The 24548-nt window shown below is 35.9% G+C and overlaps 3 protein-coding genes across 4 annotated transcripts; 1 reads left to right on the top strand and 2 right to left on the bottom strand.

Moving 5' to 3' along the window:
- Window positions 1–10238: 10238 nt before the first annotated feature.
- ccl20a.3 (chemokine (C-C motif) ligand 20a, duplicate 3) lies at window positions 10239–11846 on the bottom strand. The gene is made up of 4 exons (XM_043224622.1): window positions 11053–11846; window positions 10747–10846; window positions 10556–10633; window positions 10239–10450 (listed from the first exon to the last, which is right to left on the bottom strand). The coding sequence occupies exons 1-4, from the start codon at window positions 11129–11131 to the stop codon at window positions 10408–10410; spliced, it is 300 nt and encodes a 99-aa protein (XP_043080557.1). The 5' UTR covers window positions 11132–11846; the 3' UTR covers window positions 10239–10407.
- A 2590-nt stretch (window positions 11847–14436) lies between these two features.
- Window positions 14437–16729, top strand: ccl20a.4 (chemokine (C-C motif) ligand 20a, duplicate 4). Its single transcript, XM_043256889.1, has 4 exons — window positions 14437–15245; window positions 16095–16203; window positions 16336–16413; window positions 16579–16729. Exons 1-4 carry the CDS (start codon window positions 15167–15169, stop codon window positions 16598–16600), a joined length of 288 nt encoding a protein of 95 aa, XP_043112824.1. The 5' UTR covers window positions 14437–15166; the 3' UTR covers window positions 16601–16729.
- Window positions 16730–21634: 4905 nt separating this feature from the next.
- Window positions 21635–24438, bottom strand: LOC122355713. 2 transcript variants are annotated; one of them, XM_043254274.1, is made up of 3 exons: window positions 24259–24435; window positions 22542–23698; window positions 21635–22118 (listed from the first exon to the last, which is right to left on the bottom strand). In XM_043254274.1, the coding sequence occupies exons 2-3, from the start codon at window positions 23688–23690 to the stop codon at window positions 21900–21902; spliced, it is 1368 nt and encodes a 455-aa protein (XP_043110209.1). In that variant the 5' UTR covers window positions 23691–23698; window positions 24259–24435; the 3' UTR covers window positions 21635–21899. The 2 variants fall into 2 exon arrangements, with proteins under 2 accessions (XP_043110209.1, XP_043110202.1); XM_043254267.1 differs by having other exon boundaries at window positions 21635–23698; window positions 24259–24438.
- Window positions 24439–24548: the final 110 nt, after the last annotated feature.

The following is a 24548-nucleotide window of genomic DNA, read 5'->3' as shown; positions in this document are numbered from 1 at the left end:
CTAACATAGGCTTTCCTACCTGCTTGTCAGTGTATGTATTTGCATATCTCTGTGCACTTTGTTTAGTGAAGATATGATGCCTCATCATTCCGTTCTATTGCACGTTTACAGACCAAACAAGATTGGAAAGCATTATTATTGTAATATTATGTGCTTTGTACTCTAATGTTTTCTCACCAATGATTATTTCACTTGTTAGCCTTTGGTCTGCCTGTGCATGTTCATGTGTTTTAACGGAGGCATGGCTTTGGAGAGTAATTATGCAGGGAGGGTGGGATCTTATGTTTCCAGAGCTGGCTCTAGCCTCTCTGAAATCTTTTACAGTACCTTACCTTTAAGTGAGCAGATGTTGCTTTTTTTTATCCAGTGCCTTACAGTAGTCCTTGTAGTTTAGTTGGTAGTTTGTAAATGTTCTAGTCACTAGCCAGCTCTCTCTTGTCTCTCTGTGTTGCTGTGTGAGGGTTTTGAATGAACTCTGTGGTGATTAACAGGAAGCTGAGTGTCTTGAGTGGTGATTTACCAGAGATTGAATGGGTTGTGGGTTGTCCAGCCACTGATTTTTACAATAGCAAACATTGTGCATAGGCATGTCTGACAAACATCCTTTTGTCTGCAGTGAAGAATAACAGCTGTGTGTGTGTGTAAATCAGTGTTTGGGTGTGTGTGTGTGTGTGTGTCTGCTGGGGGGAGAGAGTCAAAGTCCCAGACGGTCTCTGAGTTCAGGTCTGTAGCAGGTGACCCGTAGAAAGCCTTCGGGCTGATAGCAAAGCCGACTCACTCAAAGCCTGACAGCACTCTAAATGCCTTTTTGTAGACACACACACACACTAATGCATGCATACACACTCTCTCCTATGGTGGTTATTGGAACAATGCAACCAGCGATTCAGGGCTGAATTCCTAAAGGTTTAGGGGTCAAAGGTTAAACTGGGGTTTACCTTTTTGTCCTATAAACTAAAATAAGCTTCAGTGGCAATGAACTCGGATAACCTGAGAGCTTGAACTGTTTTCCTCAAAGATAAATGTCTAGAAAGTTTTTCACAATATGACACCTTTCCCTGTCTAGCATGGCACAGAAGTCTCTGAAACCGTCACGTCTACTGTTCAAATGTGTTGTTTTCTGCCTGGTTTCATGGCATAAACGTACCTTGGTGTACTTTTTAGCAAGACACGAAATGTGTATCACTGCAATTTCCAAAAGAAATTAACACTAGAGGCAGTAACCTCTAACTCCGACACCTTTTGTTCCTTTTCACACAGATTTACTGAGTTTTGATTTTCGCACATTTTTTGAAGAATATCATGTTATGACTTCAAAACAATATTAATATGTTTGGTTATTTGACAACTGATGCTTTTGAATGTTAGTTTCACACACATCCAGTTTGATATCTATGGGTTTTCGTAGACGGTAGGTTTGTTCGGTAGTACAAACATGCACTTGATAAGCAAGGAACTCTGGTTTGAATCCTGTGTAACTACGGTTCAACAGAACAATTCAAATCTGCTTAAAAGGAAGTTGAAATGGCACGGTTGCATCAACAAATGCCTTTTTATATCAGTTTTGTATCAGCATTTGTTAACACTATGAGGTTGGTTTAGGATTGCATTTGTTGTAGGGCATATTTCAAACATGAGAGAGCATTAGCTTTTAGCAACAGTCCATGGATATTTCGACTCCAAACCACTGCTATACATGCATATTAATGTAATATAAATGTGCTAGGGTTCATGTATTGAACCTGTGTTCACTTTGGTGGACATTCGGTGGACATTCACTTTGAAACTGTGCAAAAATGTGCAGTAAGGCACTTAAAAACAGTGTTGCACAAAAAGTGCACGGAGATACGTATTTGTATGAGACCAGGTTGTTGTTTTTTTTATAAATTAAATGCTTTTAATAATTGAAAGTTATATTAACAGCGTTTATAATTATACAGAAATCATTCTGTTTCAAATAAATTGTGTTCTTTTGAAATTTCTATTTGAAGTATCCTGAAAAAATGCATTCTGGTTTCTACATTAAGCAGCACAATTTTTGAACACCATTAAGCACCCAATCAGCATTTTAGAATGATTTCTGAAGTATTTCTGAAAGACTGGAATATTGATGAAAATTCAGCTTTCATTATGTCAAAATAAACCCCAAGCTGATGATACATGGGCCAATTTTGCCTGCCAACAGTTTTTTTTTTTTGAGCAAAGTTGATTGGGCACTTTCCCATAAAGAATGGGTAAAAAATCTGGATATTTTAGATCAGTCACTGGCCCTGTGTCTCCCTTGGTTGCTCAAAACATTGCTACATTGCTCAAAAAGTTGCCCTGGGTATCATTGTATCATCAGCCTGAAATGTTCATCATGATTCCGAACCAGTAACTATTTTTTTTTTTTTTTGGTTTGTTTTTTTTCGCCTGAAATGGATAATGGCTGCTACACTGATATAGACTAGCAGTTATTATACAAAAATATTTGAATGTTCATATTGGCCAACCAGCATTGTAATATTATGTAGGATAGGATATATAATTAACCTTACTGAAGTATTAGTTATAGCATACAGATATTTTTTTTAATTGTTTTCAAGAGGTACAGCAATTCCTACAATTCATTTTCTTTATTTGAGCTGTCTTCTTGCTATTGTCATTCCTATCAAGGCCTGATTAGGTTAACTGGTTTTCCAGCCCCCTGCCTCATTTCCAGCTTAAAAGTTGAACCTCATGGCACCTGCGGCACTGTGAGATCATATCGCTGTGGAAACTCAGGGAAGCTTCTCTTTCATCTCATCAGACCGTCTGGCGTTCCGTCACTGTCCAGCGGCACATCTCCCCCGAACAGAGCCACGCAGCTTCAAAAGAGTGCCTTGTCTTCAATGATCCTTAAGAGGCTGAAGCTCAAACACAAGAATTTATAGACACAGCGAAGACAAGAGAGATGCCGTCACAATTATATACTTGATTCTGATTGGTCAGACGCGACATTATAAAACTGTAGCGATTCACCAAAATGGCTTTATCTCATCAGCACAGCAACTACTAATGAATTAGTTTGAATTATGAATTATTTACTAAAATGAATCAGACCGAATGAACCAAATCATATGAGAGAGTTAGAAGTAGCAGTCTCTTACTGTGAAAAACTTCACTGTTTTGAAAAGGTTTGTTATGATATTTATATTCCTTTCCGTTTAATTACACTTAATTACATTCCTGTTTACTTTGATTAGTTCTCTTCAGCTCTGGCACGAATTCATATTTTGTAGGAAAGAGGAAATCCTAGGACATCACCTAGCTTTCCTCTCTCACAGTAAAGACACGTCCACAGTGCTGGAATCCACAGGTGGCTGTAGGGGACGGAAGCGTTGTGAGACACATCAGGGGTGAACGCGTTCCTGATTGCCTCCTGTCCGCAGCAGCAGTGATGTGTAATCAGCGCTGATAGACGAGCTGCCCAACCGTGGCTTGATGCAGGGTATTTTAAGAGCTAAAACGGGGCCCCCTCCCAACCCCCAACACCCCAAATTCTGTGGAAGACCACAAGGAGACGCACTGAAAAAGGCCACATCCACAGTCCACGTTAAGATCAGACCACCACGTCTGAAAGCCATTATGGACTATATATTAGACATATACGCGTATATAGGAAGGCACATTCTTTCTCTCTCTTGCTTGGACCACTTTATACCACCATAAGTACTCAAATAAGGAATGAAAGCTACTCTACAGGCTCTGGTATTTTAGTAGAGGTATTGGTTCACGAAAAAGGACAAACTGCTATGGGACTGAGGGTGAGTCGGAGTGAGTGTCTATTTTTAATGTTGTAAATACTGTTGTGTCCAAAGTTCTGAAACCACATTTCACTTTTCACATTTTATTTTTAACCTTTGTACATTTAAAAATCATTCAAAATATTTCAGTTTTCTGAAAGGTGTTTTGTATCAGACTTGTACGAATTAGATGGCTTGTGTTTTTTTTTTTTTTTTTTTGTCCCACTAAAATAGTGGATAGATTAAATAGACTAAATAGCTTTGAATTAGATGGGCTAAAAATATATTTAGAAAAATATTCTGAACTTGGACACTAATTGATTCACTAAAATGAGCCGAGCACAGTATTTATTAAAATACTTTGATAGGCCAAATCTATGTCAAAACACCTGTGTAAATGTAGCTTGACCCACATATATAATTCAGATCATAGATTTTTTTTTAAAGAAAAATGAAATACATTTTAATTGGATAGGCCGAAAAAGATTTTATGTCGGTATGAATGTAACTTGGGTCATGAATCAGTACTACATATTAATCAGTACATATTTTGTAAATGGAACAAGCAAATTGATTAAGTAAATTGATCTACCCTAGCATAATTATCTATTAGAAATCCTTACAAAATATAAAAATAGGTTTGAATAGATAGGGCAGATGTTTGATCCTGATTGTGGTTCATTAATCGATTTGCTTAAATGAATCAGACATCCAGCACTACATATTACTGGTATATCATGTTTTTAAACAGAATAAGATTATTTTTTTTATACTGACTAGGTGTATTCCGGGTATAAAAGACTGAATAAATAGTGTATATTGCTGGGAACCGATCACACAAATGTATAAAAATTCATATGAATATCCTGCTAAATAACTGATAATATCCGGTAACTGCATGAGAACACCACCAGAGCAATGTTTTGTCATGCAATATAAACTACTTCCCTTTCATTTGTGGTAGTATAAAGCCTGAATGTGTTCTGTCTCGTGATAATGTAATGCTGGATTCACAGGGGATCCCCGTACACACACATCCACTCTACCCACAATCCCCCTGGATTATCACATCCCTCCCTCACACCACTGTTGCCATAGGAAACCCTTTCACCCCCCATGGTCGTCTGAAGAGGTGGTGCGGTGTGTTTGAATTCATCGTCCATTGTGTTTGAAATGGTAGAGCGATTTGGTTGAGTTTGGTTTTAGTGCAAGTCTGCCTTTTGTATGAAAAAAGAGTGTGTGTGTGTGTGTGTGTGTGTGTGTGTGTGTGAGATAAACTAATATTTCTTTGAACAAAATAAAATAAAAAATTTTTATGCTTTTCAAGAACATCACTTTTTATTCTTTTATGATGAGATTTTTGACTTGGAGCATTTTCTCTATAGATTCTGGTTTTGTCCTCCACAACAGTTGCTCCTCTGGATTTTTATTAAAAGTTTTATTTGTGCCACATGAATATGATCGCACATATTCTATTTGTTATTTTTGACAGGAGCTCAGTTTTAGCTATGGCTTTCCTTTAAGGCAAGATGTGCAAGGTGCAAAAATAAACAAATAGTCTGTAATATTGTGAAATGTTATTACAATTTAATAATAATTGTTACTTGATTCAAATCAGCAAAATATTTAGTGTTAACAGGTTGTGCTGCTCAATATTTTAGGAAAATGTCATGCTTATATTCGGGATACTTTTTATTAATACGTTTAAAAGAACAGCGTTTATTGGAAACAAATTATAAATGCCTTTGTTGCTTTCAAACAATGTTTTATTTGTTTTATCCGTGTGTTATCCTGGAGCCACCAACTGTTTTTGTCTTGAGTAGCAGCTAATATTCTTTGTGTCTATCTATTCAGTCAAGCAGTTTTTCTTATTTAGAATTCCTCACTCATATTCTCATTTTATCTTCTGGCAGAGACTCGGCTCAGCATGGTGACGGCTCTTTCTGAAAGCTCTGAGGACGCGGAAGACCACATGACAAGGTTTGAATGAACTATTTCGGTCTTTCCCACCCTCTTGCTGGTCTTGTTGAACATTCAACGCTGTCGGTGAGTTTCTGACATTGAAAAACCATCGACCGTTGATTGTGCCGTGAGACCACGCCCTCTTCAGCCAGGACACGCCCATCCCCATAAACAAGTTCATTTCTACAAAGGTCATAATCAACATTCATTGCTGTCGGTGGGTTTAGTTTTGTAACAGCTCTCTGAACAATGAATGTAACTATGGCCCAGATTCCAGCCTGTCATGCCAGCGTACATTACACCCTACGCCAGTAAAGCGGAGATCAGCTTTTCTGTTCCTTTCTTCTCCCGCTCTCATCCTCACGGATCTGGAGTTCTTCAAGGAAGACGCAAATAGAAGCAGCCGCTCTGACTGCTTCCTCCTGCATCTAATTGGTGGTTGTGTGTATATGTGTGTGTGTGTGTGTGGAGCGGATAGAAGGAAATGGAGGATGAATGTGTAATCATTTAGATGTTCTTCTCATTTGGCTGTTTTGTCTCTCAAATTATATACTGTGTTCACTGCAGCCTGGAATGAGCCTAAAACGGCACTTGCTGCTGAATGCTGTGTCCTCTCTGTCAGCTGTGTGTCTGTTTGGTGTTAGCTGGAATTTGTGCAACTTTTTAGTCTACGTACATGAGATATGTAGCGCGTGCATGCGCCTCCGTCGCAGACATCAAAGAAAAAGCTTCGGTCTTAAAATCTCCAGATACCAAATCACAACAACACAGCCATTGTCTAATCCCGTCTGCTTTTCTGTCTCTTTCTTTGACTACCTTTCATTCTTCCGTGTTCTCGGTGGAACATTATCTGAATAAAATGTCTGCATAATAAAGTCTCTGTGGGGCACTGCATCTCTGTCCTGATTTTGAGTGTTTGTTGTCTTGTCGTCTTGTTGTGGAGAAGAGTCTCTTTTTAAAAACAGTGCTCGAGCACGACTGACAGCGGGGAGCGGCATGCGAAATATGATTTTTACCAAAGTACGTCGTTTCTGTCAACACCAAGAAGGGTATTATCAACTGAACATACATCTTAACTCTGAAAAGTGGGTGAGGTTAATGCAGTATTAATCTTATCAGGCTTGGCTCATGAATATTAATCAGGTGACATAATGTCTGTCCAATAGAGAGAAGTGGGTGGGATCTGGAAATGGAAATTCCATATATTTTTCTGTTTTTTTATTATAACTAAACTATCAAAAAACGTGCATACTTTGAGCATTGATATTATTAACTGATGGTATATATGGTTTTGTTGAAGCCACATTAATTCAACTTATTCTTAAAATATAGTATTTAAGTGCAGAATTACTGGTATAAAAAAAAAAAAACCTGAATCTGCAAAAAAATCTTTGTAGACTAGTTTTTTTCCTTGTTGAAGCTGTTAAGGCACGGTTGTAGGTAAGTCTGATTTTTAAATGTTTTTTGCTTCAAATTAAAGTTCATTGGATTAAATTAGCTTAATACTCTTTTTAAAAATACCTATGAGAAGTATGGATGGGAAAAATATTTTGGGGTCGAAGGCCACTGTGAAAGTTGCTAGGCACTTATGCAAGTCCTTGCTAAAATGCAAGTACAGTAAGTGGTGACTAACATGGTCTTAAAGTCTATTTTAAACCTTTCAAATTACTGCTTGTTTCCCAAAAAGATGACAAATATATATAAAAAAAGTGTATAGTACGGTTCTACCATATTTTGGATATGATACTGTCATTGTTGGATATATATCATAATAGTGCTATTGTACCATGAAAATATCACAGTATGTGAACTTAAAGTGTTCATAACTGTTTTATGCCCCAATCTGAACCTTACTAAAAAATTGCGAGCAACGATTGGCTGAGCAGCAGTATTCCCTTTGCGTGAATCTATGAGAGCAAAGTGACCCATACTTAAATTAAGCTGAGTGAACTCATAGAATTGCTTAAGAATGATTGCTATGATTTGGTTTCGTAATTTTATTAGTTTATAACCCACACAGCACAATGAAATATTTCACAATGCTGTGAAGATAAAGATGCATTGACACCTATGTTGTAATAACTGTTGTCATGAGTCAGATCAGTAAACTCAGCAATTAGGATTTTATGAGTCCTAAAGGAGTTTGTTGCGCGGCTCTGTGAGAACAGATCCTCAGCCACGGGATCAAACCTTCTAGCCTGGAGATGAAATAATCAAACATAGCTAATGCAGAACGACGCTGTCTGTCTGAGTTAAACTCAGTGCTAGTGTATTCTTTAGGCCCCATTGAATGCCCTGCAATAAGCTTCAGTCATGACCCAAGATTTCAACACAGAAACTCTGAAATGGTTATCTTAGCTCTACATTTTCTTTTTGGCCAATATGCACAGCAGTTAGACATTCATACGTGTGTAAGTTCATGTACCGGGGGGGAGTTTGCCGTTCAGATTGCGATTGCGTGAAAGGGAAGATTAGAGCTGGGCAGCGGAGCTGTTTTGTTGCTGAGTTCCTGTTTGTGTGTGTGGGTGTTTAGGAATGTGTGTGTTTCTCCATTATTCAGCAGGAAGCCTTCTATGTGTGCAGCAGTGCAGAGAGGACCGAGGCAATGATGTCATTGCCAGTCATGGTTTGACTGGAGAGCGTCGCTGGTAATTAAACCACTCAGCAGCTGCAGGAAGTGTGTGGTTGTAATTTGAGGGACAAAATGGCTTCGAAATTGTCCCTAGAAGCAGCCAAAAATTCATTTTGGGGAAGCTGCGAAATAGAAAGTGGACCATAAAAGAGTAAATAATGCGTTCTACAGCATTACAGAAATCAAAAGTCGAGTTTTAGTGGTTAGCGTAGTCATGCTAGCAGGCTAATACTTGTCTTAAATGTTCACTTAAGTGCGTTCAGTGTGAAACAGCTAAGATGCAGGCCTGCTTGTGAAAAAATATTGTGTAGTTTCTCTCTCAGTATTTGGACGGTTATTCCATTAAAATCACTGAAATGTTTTAGCTGTTTGCAAGGCCTTCATCAGAACAGCTTCAACGTGTTTTCAATACCAGCCTAACTATGGAGCTGCCCTCTCATACAGAGTGAGTGTTGCATCATATCCTGAAAGGTCTGTGTATCACAGGAGAAATACGGGTTTAGATCAACGACAGGGTGAGTAGCCTACAAAACGACAGGATTTTTATATGTGGGTGAACTATGTTATTAAATTCAGCGTTTATAATTTTTGCTGCACCTGTTATTGTTTCTAAACACAAACAATATAATTTGCTCCTGTCAATTTGCAAGGAATTATGTCTTTCTTCCTCGTTCTTTCTCACTGGGAGTTTTCTTTTAATTAGGCAAAATGTGTTAGACGTTCCCCTCATAATCATTTTTTGTTTGTTTGGGGGTTTTTTTAAAAGAAAAAAATCCGGATACGTTTATTAAGGCTGATCATTTTGAGCACAATGTATGCCCGCTCGTACTGAGAAAGCAAGAAAAAAAGAAAAGACCTTATAAATGTTGCTTCTCTGATTCTGCCCAGAGAAAGTATAAAGTAACAACAATCGATGTTGTTTTTGTTATTATTAATCTCTCCTATGCTGAATATGAGCGTCGATGGTTTACGTCGATACAATATAGAAGAGGGCGACGCCATGTGGCTCTTCTAAGTATTTCATGTTTTTTCTTAGTCTGGCTTTTTAAAACACTAACTTTAAATTACTTCACTAAAACTATAAACTTCAACCTCACATCTAGCCCTGTCGTGAATAATCTGAGGACTGAGCTGTCTGTAAAGTATATGGCTCGGAGAATGGCCGGGTAATTATTAGATCAAGTTCGACACAAAAGAGAACACTAATGCGTGTGTAAGTGAGTATTAGTTTGACAGATTGCATTTCAAGGTTTGTTCGGGAGGTTGTTCTGCATTCCAGCCCTTCCTTTTAGATGACATCGATAAGGTTGTTTCCTAGAGCTGAGGCACGTATACGGGGAAGTTTTGTCCTAAAGCCTTTAATAACGTTTGCTTTTTTTTTTTTAAGTAAATGATTGAACGCAACTCATTTTAATCCATCCACAGACTATTTCTCAACTATTTCAGTCTGTGCGCTTTGTGTGAATCACGCGATAATGCACAATGGAAAAACATGATTTTTGAAAAAAATATAGTTATCTGTTTTTGCAAATAAACTATTTATATATTCTTTTAAAAATATACATTATTTGTTGTTGCTCCTTTTATTGCGTGTAATTTATTGTTTCCAGAGTACAGTAAGTTCATTAAGTTTCAGGTATACTTCAAAGCAACCTTAGAGAAAGTGCATATTTCTGCAGTATGACTGTATAACATCATAATGATTATCTTATTTCTTAGTGAACCTATTTGTGTGTGTGTGTGTGTGTGTGTGTGTGTGTGTGTGTGTGTGTGTGACTACTAGTATACTAGTATAATATACATTTTTATTATTATATTATTACCGTAACATTTTATTGCATTAAGTCTGAGTCGTAAAGCACATTAAATACAAGAGAGAATTTTTCGCTGTACATAGAAAATTATTTTAATGCATTTAATTAAAAAAAGCAGTGTAGCAGTATAAAAATAACATGCATATACAAATATGCAAAGTAAATATGCAAATTCCATAAAGAAATAGATCCTCCTCCATGTAGTAACATCTGTTTAGTCGCAGAAGCTGTAAAGTTAGACTTTTGAATGTTTTCTGCTGATTACTTGCACTTTTTCCCTTAAAAAAAAACAGAAAAGACATAACAGAATAATTAGCTTTCATTCCAATGCTGTTCAGTTAATGTTCAGGTTCTTCACAGCGATCACACATCTGCAAGCTTACTTCAGTTTACGGATGCTCTCCATCACCCAGATTTTGGAGGGGTCCGTGCAAACGTTCCTGCCTCCTTTCGTGTGGAATCTGTGAGGTAAAGCAGCAACATTTGGTTATGTTTTTCTCAATGAGTTCATCATAATGCAAACAGGCAATCGGTACAAAATGCACCAGGTACATAGAAAGCATCTTATACTTACATGACAGCGTCTATGTGACAGTTTCTTGTCATAGTCTGAATGGAATATCCTTTGATGATTGCCATTGGTATCTGTCCTTTGGTATACTTTCTGCAACATGCTGTAAACGCAACAATAACAGTTTTTATTAACTTTATTAAATCGTTACGAAAAAGAGATCTTCACAGCACTAATCTCAGATTTTTTTAACCTTTATCAGTGTCTCCGACTAACAAAACAGTTATCTAAATGAAGGAGCAAAACCTAACTGTGCAAATAGCTTTATTATCAGTTCAGTTCTAGAAAGAAATAAAGAAATGTACTTACACAAAGCTGAGGCGTCTGCACAGAGCACGCTGAGAGCTGCAACCAGCAGCACCATCGCTGTAACTGAGGTTCGAGTCATCGTCTCTGTCAGCGTGTTTGAGATCTTCAGAGCAAGAGTCAGATGAGAAATGTGCTAGACGGAGAGCAGCTCTCTAGTATTTAAAGGGTTGGACATGGAAACACCCGAGACAGGGTTTTCCACGCATACGTAAAAAGTACATGTGTACAAACTAAAAAAAAGTAAGCCACAATGAGATCTTATCTGCCCTGTCAGTCAAGCAGGTGCAACAAGGAAGAACACAGAGCAAAAAGCAGCCAGAGGGAAAGCACAGAGCACAGACTATTGCTGTTTACTTCCCTGAAAGAGAGAGTGAACCATCGACATGGTTGAATTGTTTCCTACTGGCAAATTAATAGAAACAATGCTGGAAACTCCAGGAGGCCTAAAGTACAACTTGAAGGTCGCTAGAACAAAGGAAAAATTCAGTACTGAAAAATAAAATATGCTGTAATATAGCTTTATATTATATAATCAGTTGACTACTTCTGATACTCTGACTCTGCTCTCATTACCTTTGTTTATTATGTTATTATGTTACATCATATTATATTATTAGTAATGTGTTATATTGGTAACACTTTACAATAAGGTTAATTAGTAATTGCATTAGTTAAGAAGAACTAAGAGTAAACTATATTTCTGCATCATTTATTTAATTTACACGAACAAACAATGAATTAATGTATTTTTTAATAACTAACATTAACAGAGATTACTAAATAGCGCAAGACATGTTTTGTTCATTATTTATTCATGTTAGTTAATACATTAACTAATGTTAACAAATGACATCTTATTGTAAAGTGTTACTGTTACATTATATATTTCAAATAATGAAATATCCCCATGCTCAGTGTATATATATGATAAGATTATTAACTATTTTTTTTACAATTTTAGGTTTTTAAATAAATAAATAAAATAAATAAATAAATAACATAATATAATTTAAATATCTTTATACACTATACGTAAAATGTAGTAGTCAACAGCATCTGCCCTTGGAAATCAAACACTCTCCTTCCGTGCAGAAGTAAAGAGAAAAAAAAACTAGATAAAAAATTAAGCTAATGAAATTCTCTTAAATTTTCATTTTAACATATATAATTTTTAAATGCTATGTATAAATATAAATATATGTTATAAAATTGAATTGTAATTTTTCACTTAAAATAAAATTTAGGAGAATCTCATTAGCTTTTTTTCTGTTTACTTGTGCATGGAAAGAGAGTGTTCGAGTTAGATTTAAATGAAAGCAATTAATGTTATTTTTAGCTACATATTTTAATTTAAAATAATTCAAAAATAACTGTAGATTGTTGAATAGATACCCAAAATGAAAGTTTGCTGACAAGATGTAGATCAGAGCAGATTAGGAGAAATTTTCAGTTGCTCACCGATGGATCCTCTGCAATGAGAGGACAACAGGTGATAGACTTTTTCAAGAAGCATTATTATGGATTTTAGCCAGAAGAAAGAGTTTAAATATATAACGTCTTAATGATGAGTTTGTTTCTTACACAACTTTTCACTTCACAAGACTTTAATTAATGGACAGGTCTTATATCGATTACTTTTGGAAAACTGTGATGTCTTTATCAGCTGTTTGGACTCTCATTCTGACGGCACCCATTCACTGCAGAGGATCCATTGCTGAGCAAGTGATGCCAAATTTGCTCAAAATCTGTTCCTATAAAGAAATAAACTAATTTTAATTTTGAATTAGAATTTTGAAAGTGAATTCTTTTTCAGCATATTTTACTTTTTTGGGTGAACTGTTCCTCTAAAATTACTGCTGCATAAAAAAAAACTTTCTCTATTTAATGTGTCAGTGATCAACATTTGAATTTGTTCTCAAAGTCACTGCCACACATGGAATATTTTACATACTGTAAAACCGCTTGGAATTACCAGCTCAGATAATGATTGATAAAGATCCACAGTGCGTGGAACTTTTGAAACCAGGAACTGGGAATGACCACCAGGACACGGCTCAAACCATAACCTTTTGCTTATAGAATGAATGCATTATTAAATTATGATTATATTGTGTTTTACGATTATATAACATCTTTAATAGATAAAACGCGAAGGGATTATTCTACCCACATGCTCAGTGGCGTCCTCATTTTCCGTACGCTAACATGTGGTTTCTTGTGGGGGTGCAGAATTTCATATATTTTCTAGGTCATAATGTTTTATGTAACTCATGTCCTAAAATCAAAAGGGTGAAATAGGTCATAAGAGTGAGAACAAAGCCTTACAGTGGTTCCTCTACCAATGAATCATTTCCCTCCAAACCCACAGCCTTCGCTTTAGTCTTAGTGTCGCTTAAAAGCATCCCTTTCTGTGTTGGTTTTGCTAAAACATTTTCACATTCTTTCATTTACACCCCCAGGTTTAGTGAGGTGTCGTGACATTTCAAGTTTAACTTCTATGAAACACACTTAAGATCTTTTAAAATGGGGGAGTGTCCGGATTAGAATTAAAGCAAGGTTTAAGTCATATCAGGTCAAATGCAATATTGTTTTTTTCACACCAAAACTCTGATCTGATCTGAAGTTGTGATAAGCGATGAGTCTTGATGAGTGTTTGATTTCCAGGAAAGACGAATGCTCTTGACTGCTGAACGCTAGTCTAAATCTTCAAACCGATCTCATGGAAATCCGTATAAATAGTACGCCAATTAAAAATGAAAACTCGCAATTTTCACTAGCATATGGTAAGAAATTTGTTGCCGTGCAAATGATACGCATCTACCTCGCAACCCTAATCATACCCATCATGTGGCATAAACACACCAAAGTCATTTTTTTCATGTCTATACAATGAGTTTTTGTTTTTATTTGGCACACTATTTATAGGCGCATTCATGAGAGCAGGTAGCAATGTTTGCATAGATGTTTGTAACGTATTTCAGTTATTCTGTCTTGAAAGTAGATGCGTAGACATTTTATTTAACTCATCAGAAGCTTAACTTTTATCCACAGATTGAACAAAAAGAGCAAAAATAATATCTTAGCTGTACTCACTGTTTAATGTTTACTGAACATTTACATGAGATGAAGTCACACAAAATGCAATACACCGCACAAAAACACCCATTTTAAGACACAATTCTAATTTTGACAATTATGTTCACAATTCCGAACGCAATTATGATTTTTTAAATAACTTATATATGTAATATAGTAAAATTTAGTACTTGTGTGATATATATATATATATATATATATATATATATATATATATATATATATATATATATATATATATATATATATATATAGTGTGTGTGTGTGTAGTGGAATTATTGTTAAATTAATGGTTGAAATCTAGCCTGGATTTCACAGAAAAGGTTACAATTTTTAATAAGTTTTAAATAGTTTAAGGATTTCTTCAGTTTTTAAAAATGTTTTTAATAAAGCAATTGACACCTTAAATAAAACTCATCTTATATGTATTTAATTTATTTTATACATATATACTTAAACTAAAACCTTTATGTTGAGGAAAAACGTCCATCTACATGTTTACTCAGGTACAGTTTTTAACCTTATCTAACTTTTTTATTATTTTTAATAACTAATATTAAGATAATATTTTCTTATAGATAATTTTTCACTTTTTTATGCACCTACAGATTAGTTTCGATTTTATTTTGAATTCCTCAGATATGTATTTTAATTAGATTTACCAGCACTGTGAGGGACCAAGAAGTCAGGAACAAGGAACATAAGCGTCTAAACCAGTACACTTGTGATAAAATCACAAAAGGTGGCAGATTTAGGTGACCTACTAATATTTAACTCAAGACACCTTGATTTTCCCCCAGTCACTCAGTGACGTTGCTGTGTGGTCCACAAATTCCCCTCATCAACAGCTATATAATGTAACTTTTGGGGATGCCAGATAGCATGGACTAGAAGAGCTCCACATCTTCATCATCGCCATCATCAACACTGCTGCCGCCGTCCGCACAACTGTCATCAGCTTGTTGAATACTTTTTATCAATTTGATTTTTCTTTTTCGCCGGGTCTTGTTTCCCTCCCATGATGAGCCGACTCGTCCTGACGTCATCTGCGCTGCTGCTGCTGCTGCTGTGTGTCTGGGTCAGCCTGAGTCAAAGCAGTAAGTAAAACAGTCTCTTTGGTATTTTAAGTGTGGTCCCAAGACTGTACTTGACATGTGGCCACATATAGAATTGAGACCATCACATTTGTTATATACGTAGCTGAAATGCTGCCATGCTGCCATGCTTAATATTTAGGGATTTTTCATTTATTTTTATGACTTAAATGAGGTATATGATGGGTTTATGTCTAAAATCGAATACAATCTGCGTCTTATTTGAGCGTTACTGACATGATATGGCTTTGACTTCTGTAATGGTACTAATAATCCGAATTTTTTAAAATTCAATTTATCATCACTAAATCCAATTTGCTTCATTTTAACTTTAATTTAATATTGCTTATTCCGCATCTGGCCATGTTTGAATAATTTCCACAATTATTCTGACAATTTAAATAAAAAATTTTTTAAATAAAATCAAACTCATGCTAAAGGTTAATAATATAGGCGTATTTTATTTAAACTAAAAAGGCCACGTACAGGTTTAGAATGACACATTTATGATATAATAACGAACAAAATATATATTCCAAATAATTATTTAGATCTTTAACTCAAATTTTTACATTGTTTATATTTTTTTAAGATACCATTTCACATTAACAACAAGTTTTACAGAGATTATTTTATAGCAAATTTATGCCCGCGTTTAGCAGATGCTTTTGTCCAAAGTGACTTAAAACAGAAAAACTATATCACAGAAGTCAACAGATTTCGTGGCACACAACGCCAAGTTTATTCAAAGGCCAATGAGCAGATGAATGAATCTTTGAAAAAAGCTATGGGTCAGGATATTCGTCCAGGTGTCATGAAACCACACGAACTGATGATTTCTCTTTTGTTAAGGTCCGATGAGGTGCTGTACCAAGTATTCATCGCAGCCTTTCCCTGTCCTCCGACTGAAAGACTTCACCCGACAGGACTCCACCATGACCTGCAACATAGATGCCGTCATGTGAGGAGCAACACTTATTTCCTAAATAGATGAAAATAAAATGTCTAAGATATAAATATTCTTACATAACCGTGTAAGAGAACATTTTGTAATATTTGTAATATTTAATCTATAACATTCTCTCTACTGCAGATTTACTACGGTGAAAAACAGACAGATCTGTGCCAACCCTGATGATATGTGGGTTCAGAACGCCATCTCGCATATCCAGTGAGTTCAGCGTTACATACACTTACATTTATGTTGCTTGGAAATGGCAATAAGCACAAGGCTTCACCTAGCCTATAGTGAATATGTATCCTTATTTTGGTTTTACTGGTGATGTTAAAACTTGAGAATCACCTCCTAAGAGTTTCATTTCATTTTCTCTTACAGAAACGCAAAAAAGTCATCGTAACATGGGCACCGTCACATCGATGGAAAGCTGCCTTAAGCTGAACAAATAAACAGTAACGGAAATCCTCCAATAAAATGTATTGATTAAAATTTATTTTTATATTTAAATAATAAATGGTTTTGACAGCAACAGTGTCATTTGTTTTGTTTTGTCTGCAACATTTATAGTAATAATTTTTTTATGCTCACAATGCTGCTTTGACATAACAGTACCCAAAAATAGATAATCACAGCAGTAATAAACCTGTTTGTGAGCACACAGAGTAGCCAGCAGGTGGCAGTAGTCAAAAACCAACCACAAAATACACACAAAGCCTTTAATGTCTTGATTATTGAAGACTTATTCAGTATTTATAAAAGCATAATAAAGCTGTTTAATAATGAATCAAATGCAATCTCCTTTTGCCTGACGTTTTATTTTATTTATGTATGCCACAATGTTAATAGAAGTGACCACAGTAATGCAGACACAGACAATTATTGTGGTTTTAAAAGATGTTACTTGGTTACTAGACTTATGTAATGTCTGAATTGAGGATCGTGATTTAGGTGAACTGAATATCTACACCCTGAGGAGAAAGTCTTACCATGATGTTGTGATAGTAATGACTTATGAGCTAAAAAGCTGGAAGAACTGCGATACAGATGATACAAACACATACAAAGTATCAGTCTTTACCTGACAGAGTAATACATAATCAAATAAAAGCGGTTTTGTAATTTAAAAATAAAAAGGTTTTTTTTTTTTCATCATTTTAGATGTTTGTGAACTAGTTTTCTAATTGTTTACTTCTGGTTTGCTAATTTTGCATATTAAAGCAAAGACAGACTAAGCTCCTTTTTTGTCAAATGCATTGTAATAGATTTCAATAGCAATTTGTATAAAACCATCAAGTTTCATATTATAGATACATAGTATAAATTCTGTATTTATTAGCATATTTAGCACATAGATATTTTATTGAAAACAAATCAAGATCTTTGATTAACAAAGCATGCTATGTTTATTACAACAATGTGGGTAGTAAATACAATAACTAAGTACTAACCCTGAACATACTTTTAAACCTAACACTGCCCTATGTAGCTTTCTCATATTAAAATACTTTCCTAGGTAAGTACACATGTAAGTACACATACTGTAAAATAAAGTGCAACCACAATGTGTTAATTGTCATGCATATCGGGACATTGGCAGTAAATTGTTAGCAAATTGTAACATATGTTAGTTCATATGTGTTATATTTTTTAAAAGAGCGCATTGAAAATTATGAGAATTTCGACTGAAGGTCCAGATTCTGCTTGCCACAATCTGATAGTAATATTGTGGCTCTTTAGCACCCTACCAGTGTTTAGATTTTGCTAAAAAAGGAAGCACTCCAGGAGCAATGACCAAATGTGACTTGTACTGATAAATATCATACAAGCTATGCGCTGTTTGGTGACCGCTGTTACGTTATGGAACGTTATTGGGTTTTCTTGTATGTTGTTTTCTGCTTTATTTCAGTTTATCCCTTGTTGTCGCTGCTGATTGGTTGCCTTTCATCCCCGTAGTCCAACCAATCCTGTCGTCCTGCTTCCCTGATTGGTTGCCTCACATGCCAGCATTTCAACCAATCCTGTCAGTCTGCTCTCCTGATTTGTGCAGATAGTGGTCCATTGCTCAGGCTTCAACCAATCGCCATTCTCAACTGGGTTTTAAAAGCCTAGTTTAGAGACTGATGGGTTTTTTTTTTTTGTTTGAGACTCATTTTGTAAATGGTTGACATTGTTGGTGGCAGAAAGACTGGCTAAGGAAAGCAAGCCACGTGGTTTACATCCCAACATTTAGGTGATTCTTTGTCTAGAGATACACTAGGTAAGGTGGTGCGTGCCAACCTATGTACTTCTTAAGAAGAGCAGTTTAGGACGTCCTGGACGTTGAAGATTTTCTTTTTCCTTTTCTTTTGTTTTTCTTAGGTCAGTTTTAAAGGGGAGCTTGTTTGTAGTTAGATTGGCTTTTTGGTTTATTTTCAGCCGCACCAATAGCCAGTCTTTCTATCTGTTCTGCTTTACACTTGAAATGTTTCCTTTATGTAAATGTTTTTCTTTAATTAGTATTATTTCTTTTGCACTTTCATATTCATTGTAAATAAATCACCTCATTCAGCGTCTCGTGTCATCGCTTTGGTTGTAACCAGTGTGGGATATTCAGCCTACCAATGTCTTTTAAATTTAAGTGTGTGACCCATACACCCCTAGTCCATCTTGGGATCGTAACACCGCACAACCTCTCTTTTTGGTCGAATTCATGCCATTATGCCATATGCTTCACATAGATCTTCAGAGCTCTTAGAGGACAAAGACCTAGGCTCCCTGGCCCTGCCTCCATGGGTTAGAAATCTTTTAAGACCACCTGCTGGAAGCAAAAAGGATTTGAAGTGACCTTTGGTACATAAACAGGCCTCGGCCGCAAAACTTTAGCAAAACTTTAACCAATCCTTGTGCAAAATCCATACTTAAAGGTAAAATAGAAAGCACTTGTAAATCCTCTTGATTTGCTTCACTGTTTTTAGAGTCAGGATTCCCAATGGTTAGAACAGGATAGACACATCCCAGGATCCCAGGATGGTATTCGCGAAGGGCAAAAAGGTCTCAGTTGAGTCCTCAGACTCGCAGATATGGCTGCCACATACTTTGAGAGTGACAGCTGTCACTCCTTCCGTAAAATGACTTTGGAGAAACTCCATCAATAAACCAACAGGGCAGTAAACTGGGTTTAACTCATGCTGTCTAAACCAAGTGGTACACAACTTCTGCTTCTACAAAGCTCATAAATCCGACAGTGGGAGCATCTGATGTTCCTCTGTCTTCCTTGGACTGCGTGGGATGAGCTGGTGGAAAGCAACAGACTGCTGTTTTGGTACCAAACATCGACTGTCTTGCCCGAAATTTCTCCACAACAGCTGTGAATGACTCACAAAAAAGTTTATCTTTGGATATCAGGGCATCCAATAAAGGTGGTTCTCAACCGACACCATTCCCGACTGCTCGAGCAGTATGCTTGGTGGTAAGTATAGCACTAAGTTGGTAGCTTGTTTCAGTTCCTTTACGGCCTCCGGGGTCAGTCCTTCAAAAACTGGTAGACCATGTACGTTCGTTGTTGGTGGTACTAAACCAAGGCATTTTATTCAACATAAAAGGGATCTAAAAATATTCAGTGTCCAAATTTGAGTGGTGTAAATTTCACAAGTCACTGTGTTACTTTGTTTTACCCATACCTTTGGATGTGAAATACTGGTTGCCATGTAAACTGTAAAAAAACAACCCTAACAGAAGGCTTCTTTTCAATTATTGAAATTCTGGTCTCCTTAATAAAGATGAGCGCAAGTTTTAAAACCCTCTACCACTTGTTCTACTGTTACCTTTATTAAAAAAGCATTAAAAAATGGCTTGTAGGTCATAATAGAAGTTGGGATTGAACATGAGGATTAATGATGAACTCTTTACCCTGAACTTGGGGTATTTATAATTCATGACAACTGCTAATGTAATTGTGTTTGCAAACAGCCATAACCTTTAAGGTCATTTCCTCTGGTTTATTGCATTATTTTTGGGAAACAGTGAATCTAAGAGGTTCAAAGGTTCTGCCACAGTAGTTGCTGTTTTTAATGTTTTTAATGTCAAAAAGGGAACATGGGACATCAACTTAGTTAAAACAAAATACAGGTCTTTGGCTTTTATTCTGTCCTTTGCACAGATGTTAAATGATTGAAATGGGTGCGATGACCTGCAGAGTCCTGACTGGTGATCTGTTGTCAGCGGATAAATTTAAAAACATCCGACATCCTTGTTTTTATGAAAGAGGAACTTGTGTTCCTCTTTCATTAAAAAATGAGCATGTAAAATACTCTGAAAGTCATTTGTTCAGTCAACAGGAGTTAAGTATCCCTTAATTAACCCAGCTGGTTAATTTAGTTTGTGATTTAGTTGTGCAGAACCTGGCACATTTTCTTTAGAAAGAAAAAATGGACATGTGACATGAAGACTCACCTTGTGGTCTGGTAGGCCTATCCCACATGTTAAAAATGTTTTAACATAATTTATTAATGAGGAGACTTTAAACACTACTCTAGGGCTCTGTTTGTACTAACCTTTGTCCATTAGGAAACAGATGCAATGGCCAAGTTGGCTGTGAGTTTGTGCTGATATTGAGATTTCTTGTTCCTATGAAGTTATGTATCGAGTTATGTTTTTAGTTATAAACATTAAACATCTCACATAGAGTAGGATGACTTTTTTTTTTTAAATTGTAACATGAGATGTGAGTTTAGCATGTGCTGGATGATGGTGCATGTTACTATAGAAAAGAAATTTGCTAATTTAGTTTGAGCAAAATATGAGTAGAAGTAGAATTTTTTTTTTTTTTTTAAATTACAAAATGAAAAACAGCATTCATCAAAAGTGCTGAGGTACATTTTATGCCACATTTTATGAGGTGCCTTATATGGTCAAGGAAAAAAAACTTGCCCCTTTAGCTTATTTTTGTGGGTTGAACTAAACTAACCAGCAAGGTGAAGGGTCAGTTTCTGACTGGTAGCTGTTAGGTTTTATTTGTTACAATTAATTAAAAATATAAATATTACAATAAAAAAAATCTATTGAATATTTTGCTAGCTCTTCTTTAACTAATATTTCTGATCATCGATGGGGCAGTGTAATGTCAATAAATAAAAACAAATATACAATAAATAGATAAATAGTTAATTCATACATACATACACACACACACACACACACACACACACACATATATATATATATATATATATATATATATATATATATATATATATATATATATATATATATATATATATACTGTATATAATCAATAAACTAATCATGTGACATGTGACATTTTCCAAAATTCAAAAAAACCTAATTCACAAAACATTGCTGCTATTATTCAGTTTTGGTTCACTTGATCAGACGATCTTATTTTTTTTGGGATTATTATTTTTCATTGAAATATCTAACAGGACACAGACTGAGGTCACTTTCATCAGATGCATTTTAATAGAGATTGTGGGTGAGATAATACAACAAACAGAGCAAGGCTATTGCATATTATGCGGTACAATTAAATTCAGTGCATGCTAGAACTGTCGGTTAATGGTTATTCATGTCAGCACGCGGACAGCAGTTTGTTACAGATGTTGATGAATGTAAAGACTCACTAATGTTAAAAAAGTTCAAATGAATTTTTACTGTTATCGTTACATCACCTCACTTTCTTTTATGAATTGCCAAAAGCTGATTTATTTACCGTTCTTCCAGGGCTCAGTTTTAATTAATACGTTATCAGAACTTTTGTCTTTCAGGAAACGTATCTGTACTCCAGGCGCAATAGCCAGTTTGGATTTGTATTGATAAATATCATAATTATCATTACCATCCGCCATCTTTTCAAACTTCACAACATAGCTATACGTGTAATAGCCATTATTTTGGTCTTGTGAACTAGTGTAGAATCCCACCCATGAGTAGTAGAAAGTATCTTTCCAATCTGCGAAGGTCTTCTTAACATAAAGTCGAGCACAAGCATTACCATCCTCAGTGAATAGCTGCAGACCGATATTATCATACTCTGGTCCATAAAAGAATTCTGGCATGTTTGATGTGATTTTAGGCTGAAGACTAGGACTCGGTGTGCCACAATCTGATGGTAATATTGTCACTGCTTCAACACCCTCCCAGGGCGTAGTTTGTGCTAAAACTTTGTCATATTTTTTGTCCAACAGAAAACGGATTTGAACTCCAGGAACAATAGCTAAACTGGTATTATACTGGTAAATATCATAATTGTGTGTGATAGAGTTTTCGACCTTAGCAAACCTATCAGCATACTGATACGTTGAATAGTCATCGTTTTTGTCTTGTGAATTTTTATAGAAGCCCACCCATGAGTAGAAAAGAACATTTTTCCAGTCGCTGAAGGTTTTCTTGATGTAGAGTCGAGCGCTGGCTTTTCCGTCTTCAGCGCAGAGCTGCAGACTAGCATCAAACCCCTTTATTCTAGCGGGGATCACTTTATTAGCTCCGTCAAACTCTGGCCCATACCAAATATATGGATTAGTAAACTGAAAATCAAAAAGCGATGGGTACAGTCGCAGTCGAGGTTGGAGACCATCATTCGTGGAAACAGAAGTATCTATAACCCCAGACGGTTCGTAAATATTCAGCTGTTTCCTGACCTCCGTATGAACTTCATTAGTTTCACTGGAACGAGTGTTTTGGCAGATTTCGATGTATACATATTTGGAATTTTCCATAATTTTAGCAGGCATCTCCCACAGGAGTTTCGCGAAACCTCCTGTAGTTGCTTTTATCTCTAGTTTAACTCCTTCATATGCATTGCATTGCAAATAGGGCGAGCGTTTCTTTCTGCGGCTGATATGACTGTGTTTGCAGTCATCGCTGCTGTATCCCATCTCTTTCAGAAACTCAAGGCATCTGTCATATTCTGTGTCTTCTGTATTACGTGGTATGTTGCTCTCATCAACAGTGCAGTTATAAGGGTCCCCAATTTGCAAGAGCAGAGCAGGATCGATCTCATAAGTGTTCTCATAATTAAAGTCGTTCTTGTGAAGGTCGTACGCCGTTATAAACACGCCGAGTATCTTGTTTGGCTTGTTTTGTTTCACAGAGATAATGAGCCTGTCCATGTTTCTTTCCGGCACATTGGTGTTTCTGTAATACTTCTGCACATAGGCTGGCAGTGCTTTGGCTCCAGGAGATTTTAAATTGCCAACCGAATAGTAACTCTGCCAGGAGCTCAATGAGGGGAGAATGACTTCTCTGTTGCTGTAATGGTGGAATCCAAAGTCACCTCTACTAGGATCGAAATTGGAATCGAGGATGAGAATGTTGCTCTGATCAACGGTCACAACTTTTTGGGCAAACCAGAACAATAATTGGAGTCCATGACGTGGCGCAGACCTGGCATATGTAATGTTTTTTAAGTCATGAATATCTTTAAGTTTTCTCAAAGAAGAGACGCTCACCAGGAAGAGGCAGAAGAGCAGGAAGCAGAGTCTCGTGGCACCCATGGCAAAATCTTAATCAAGAAACAAAATACTGACTTTAGTTGTGAATAGAATTGGATCATAAGCAGGTGATTTAATGACTGCAAAATGCTATAGTTTTTAATATTATTATTTACAAACTGGACAAACTTTAATATTTAAATTAAAGAAATATTGACAATATAGAATTTTTACTGTTGTGGCATTTTTATTAAGATAATTTGGGAAACTAAAAAATAAATAGAAAAAATACAAATCAGATCAGATAGATCAGAAAGTGACACGGAGCCACTCTGTGTACACTTTTTTTAGTCCATACAAAAATTTACATTGGAGTGATTGCTTACTGTTATATCCACACGAAAAATATTTTATCATCCAAACCTTCAACATTAATTTTAAATTTCAAGAACGTGTTAATTCTGATGTGTCAATAGCTAGCTTGCTTGATTTAAATGTAATACATTGGATTAAATAAAAAATAGTAATATTTTATTCAGTGTAGTAAATGTAATTAATAACCATAATGTACAATATAAAAAAATATTTGAAGACATCTATAATATTCAACAGACATTTCAACTCATCCTACCTCAGATTGAAGGTCCTCAGTAGAAGAGCCTCTGCATCCTTCAAATCTTTTGGATGATTATTTATACAGCACGGAGGAGGCCGTACTTTACAGAAGGGGTGTGTCTGTAAGACTGTTCCTCACTTGTAGCGTCATTTTCATTATAATCGAACAATTTTGACACAATAAAGTTCCTTTCAAGCCTACTTTCAGTGTCTGTCTCATACTGTATGCACATTTAGTCCACGGGGGCAAAAAAACTATAAAAACTAACTAGTTGCCTGTAAATGATTTACAATCTTTTTTTTATG

This window comes from Puntigrus tetrazona, chromosome 2 (assembly GCF_018831695.1).
Source record: "Puntigrus tetrazona isolate hp1 chromosome 2, ASM1883169v1, whole genome shotgun sequence".
NCBI lineage: Eukaryota > Metazoa > Chordata > Actinopteri > Cypriniformes > Cyprinidae > Puntigrus > Puntigrus tetrazona.
This window is presented reverse-complemented; position numbering and strand designations above follow the sequence as displayed.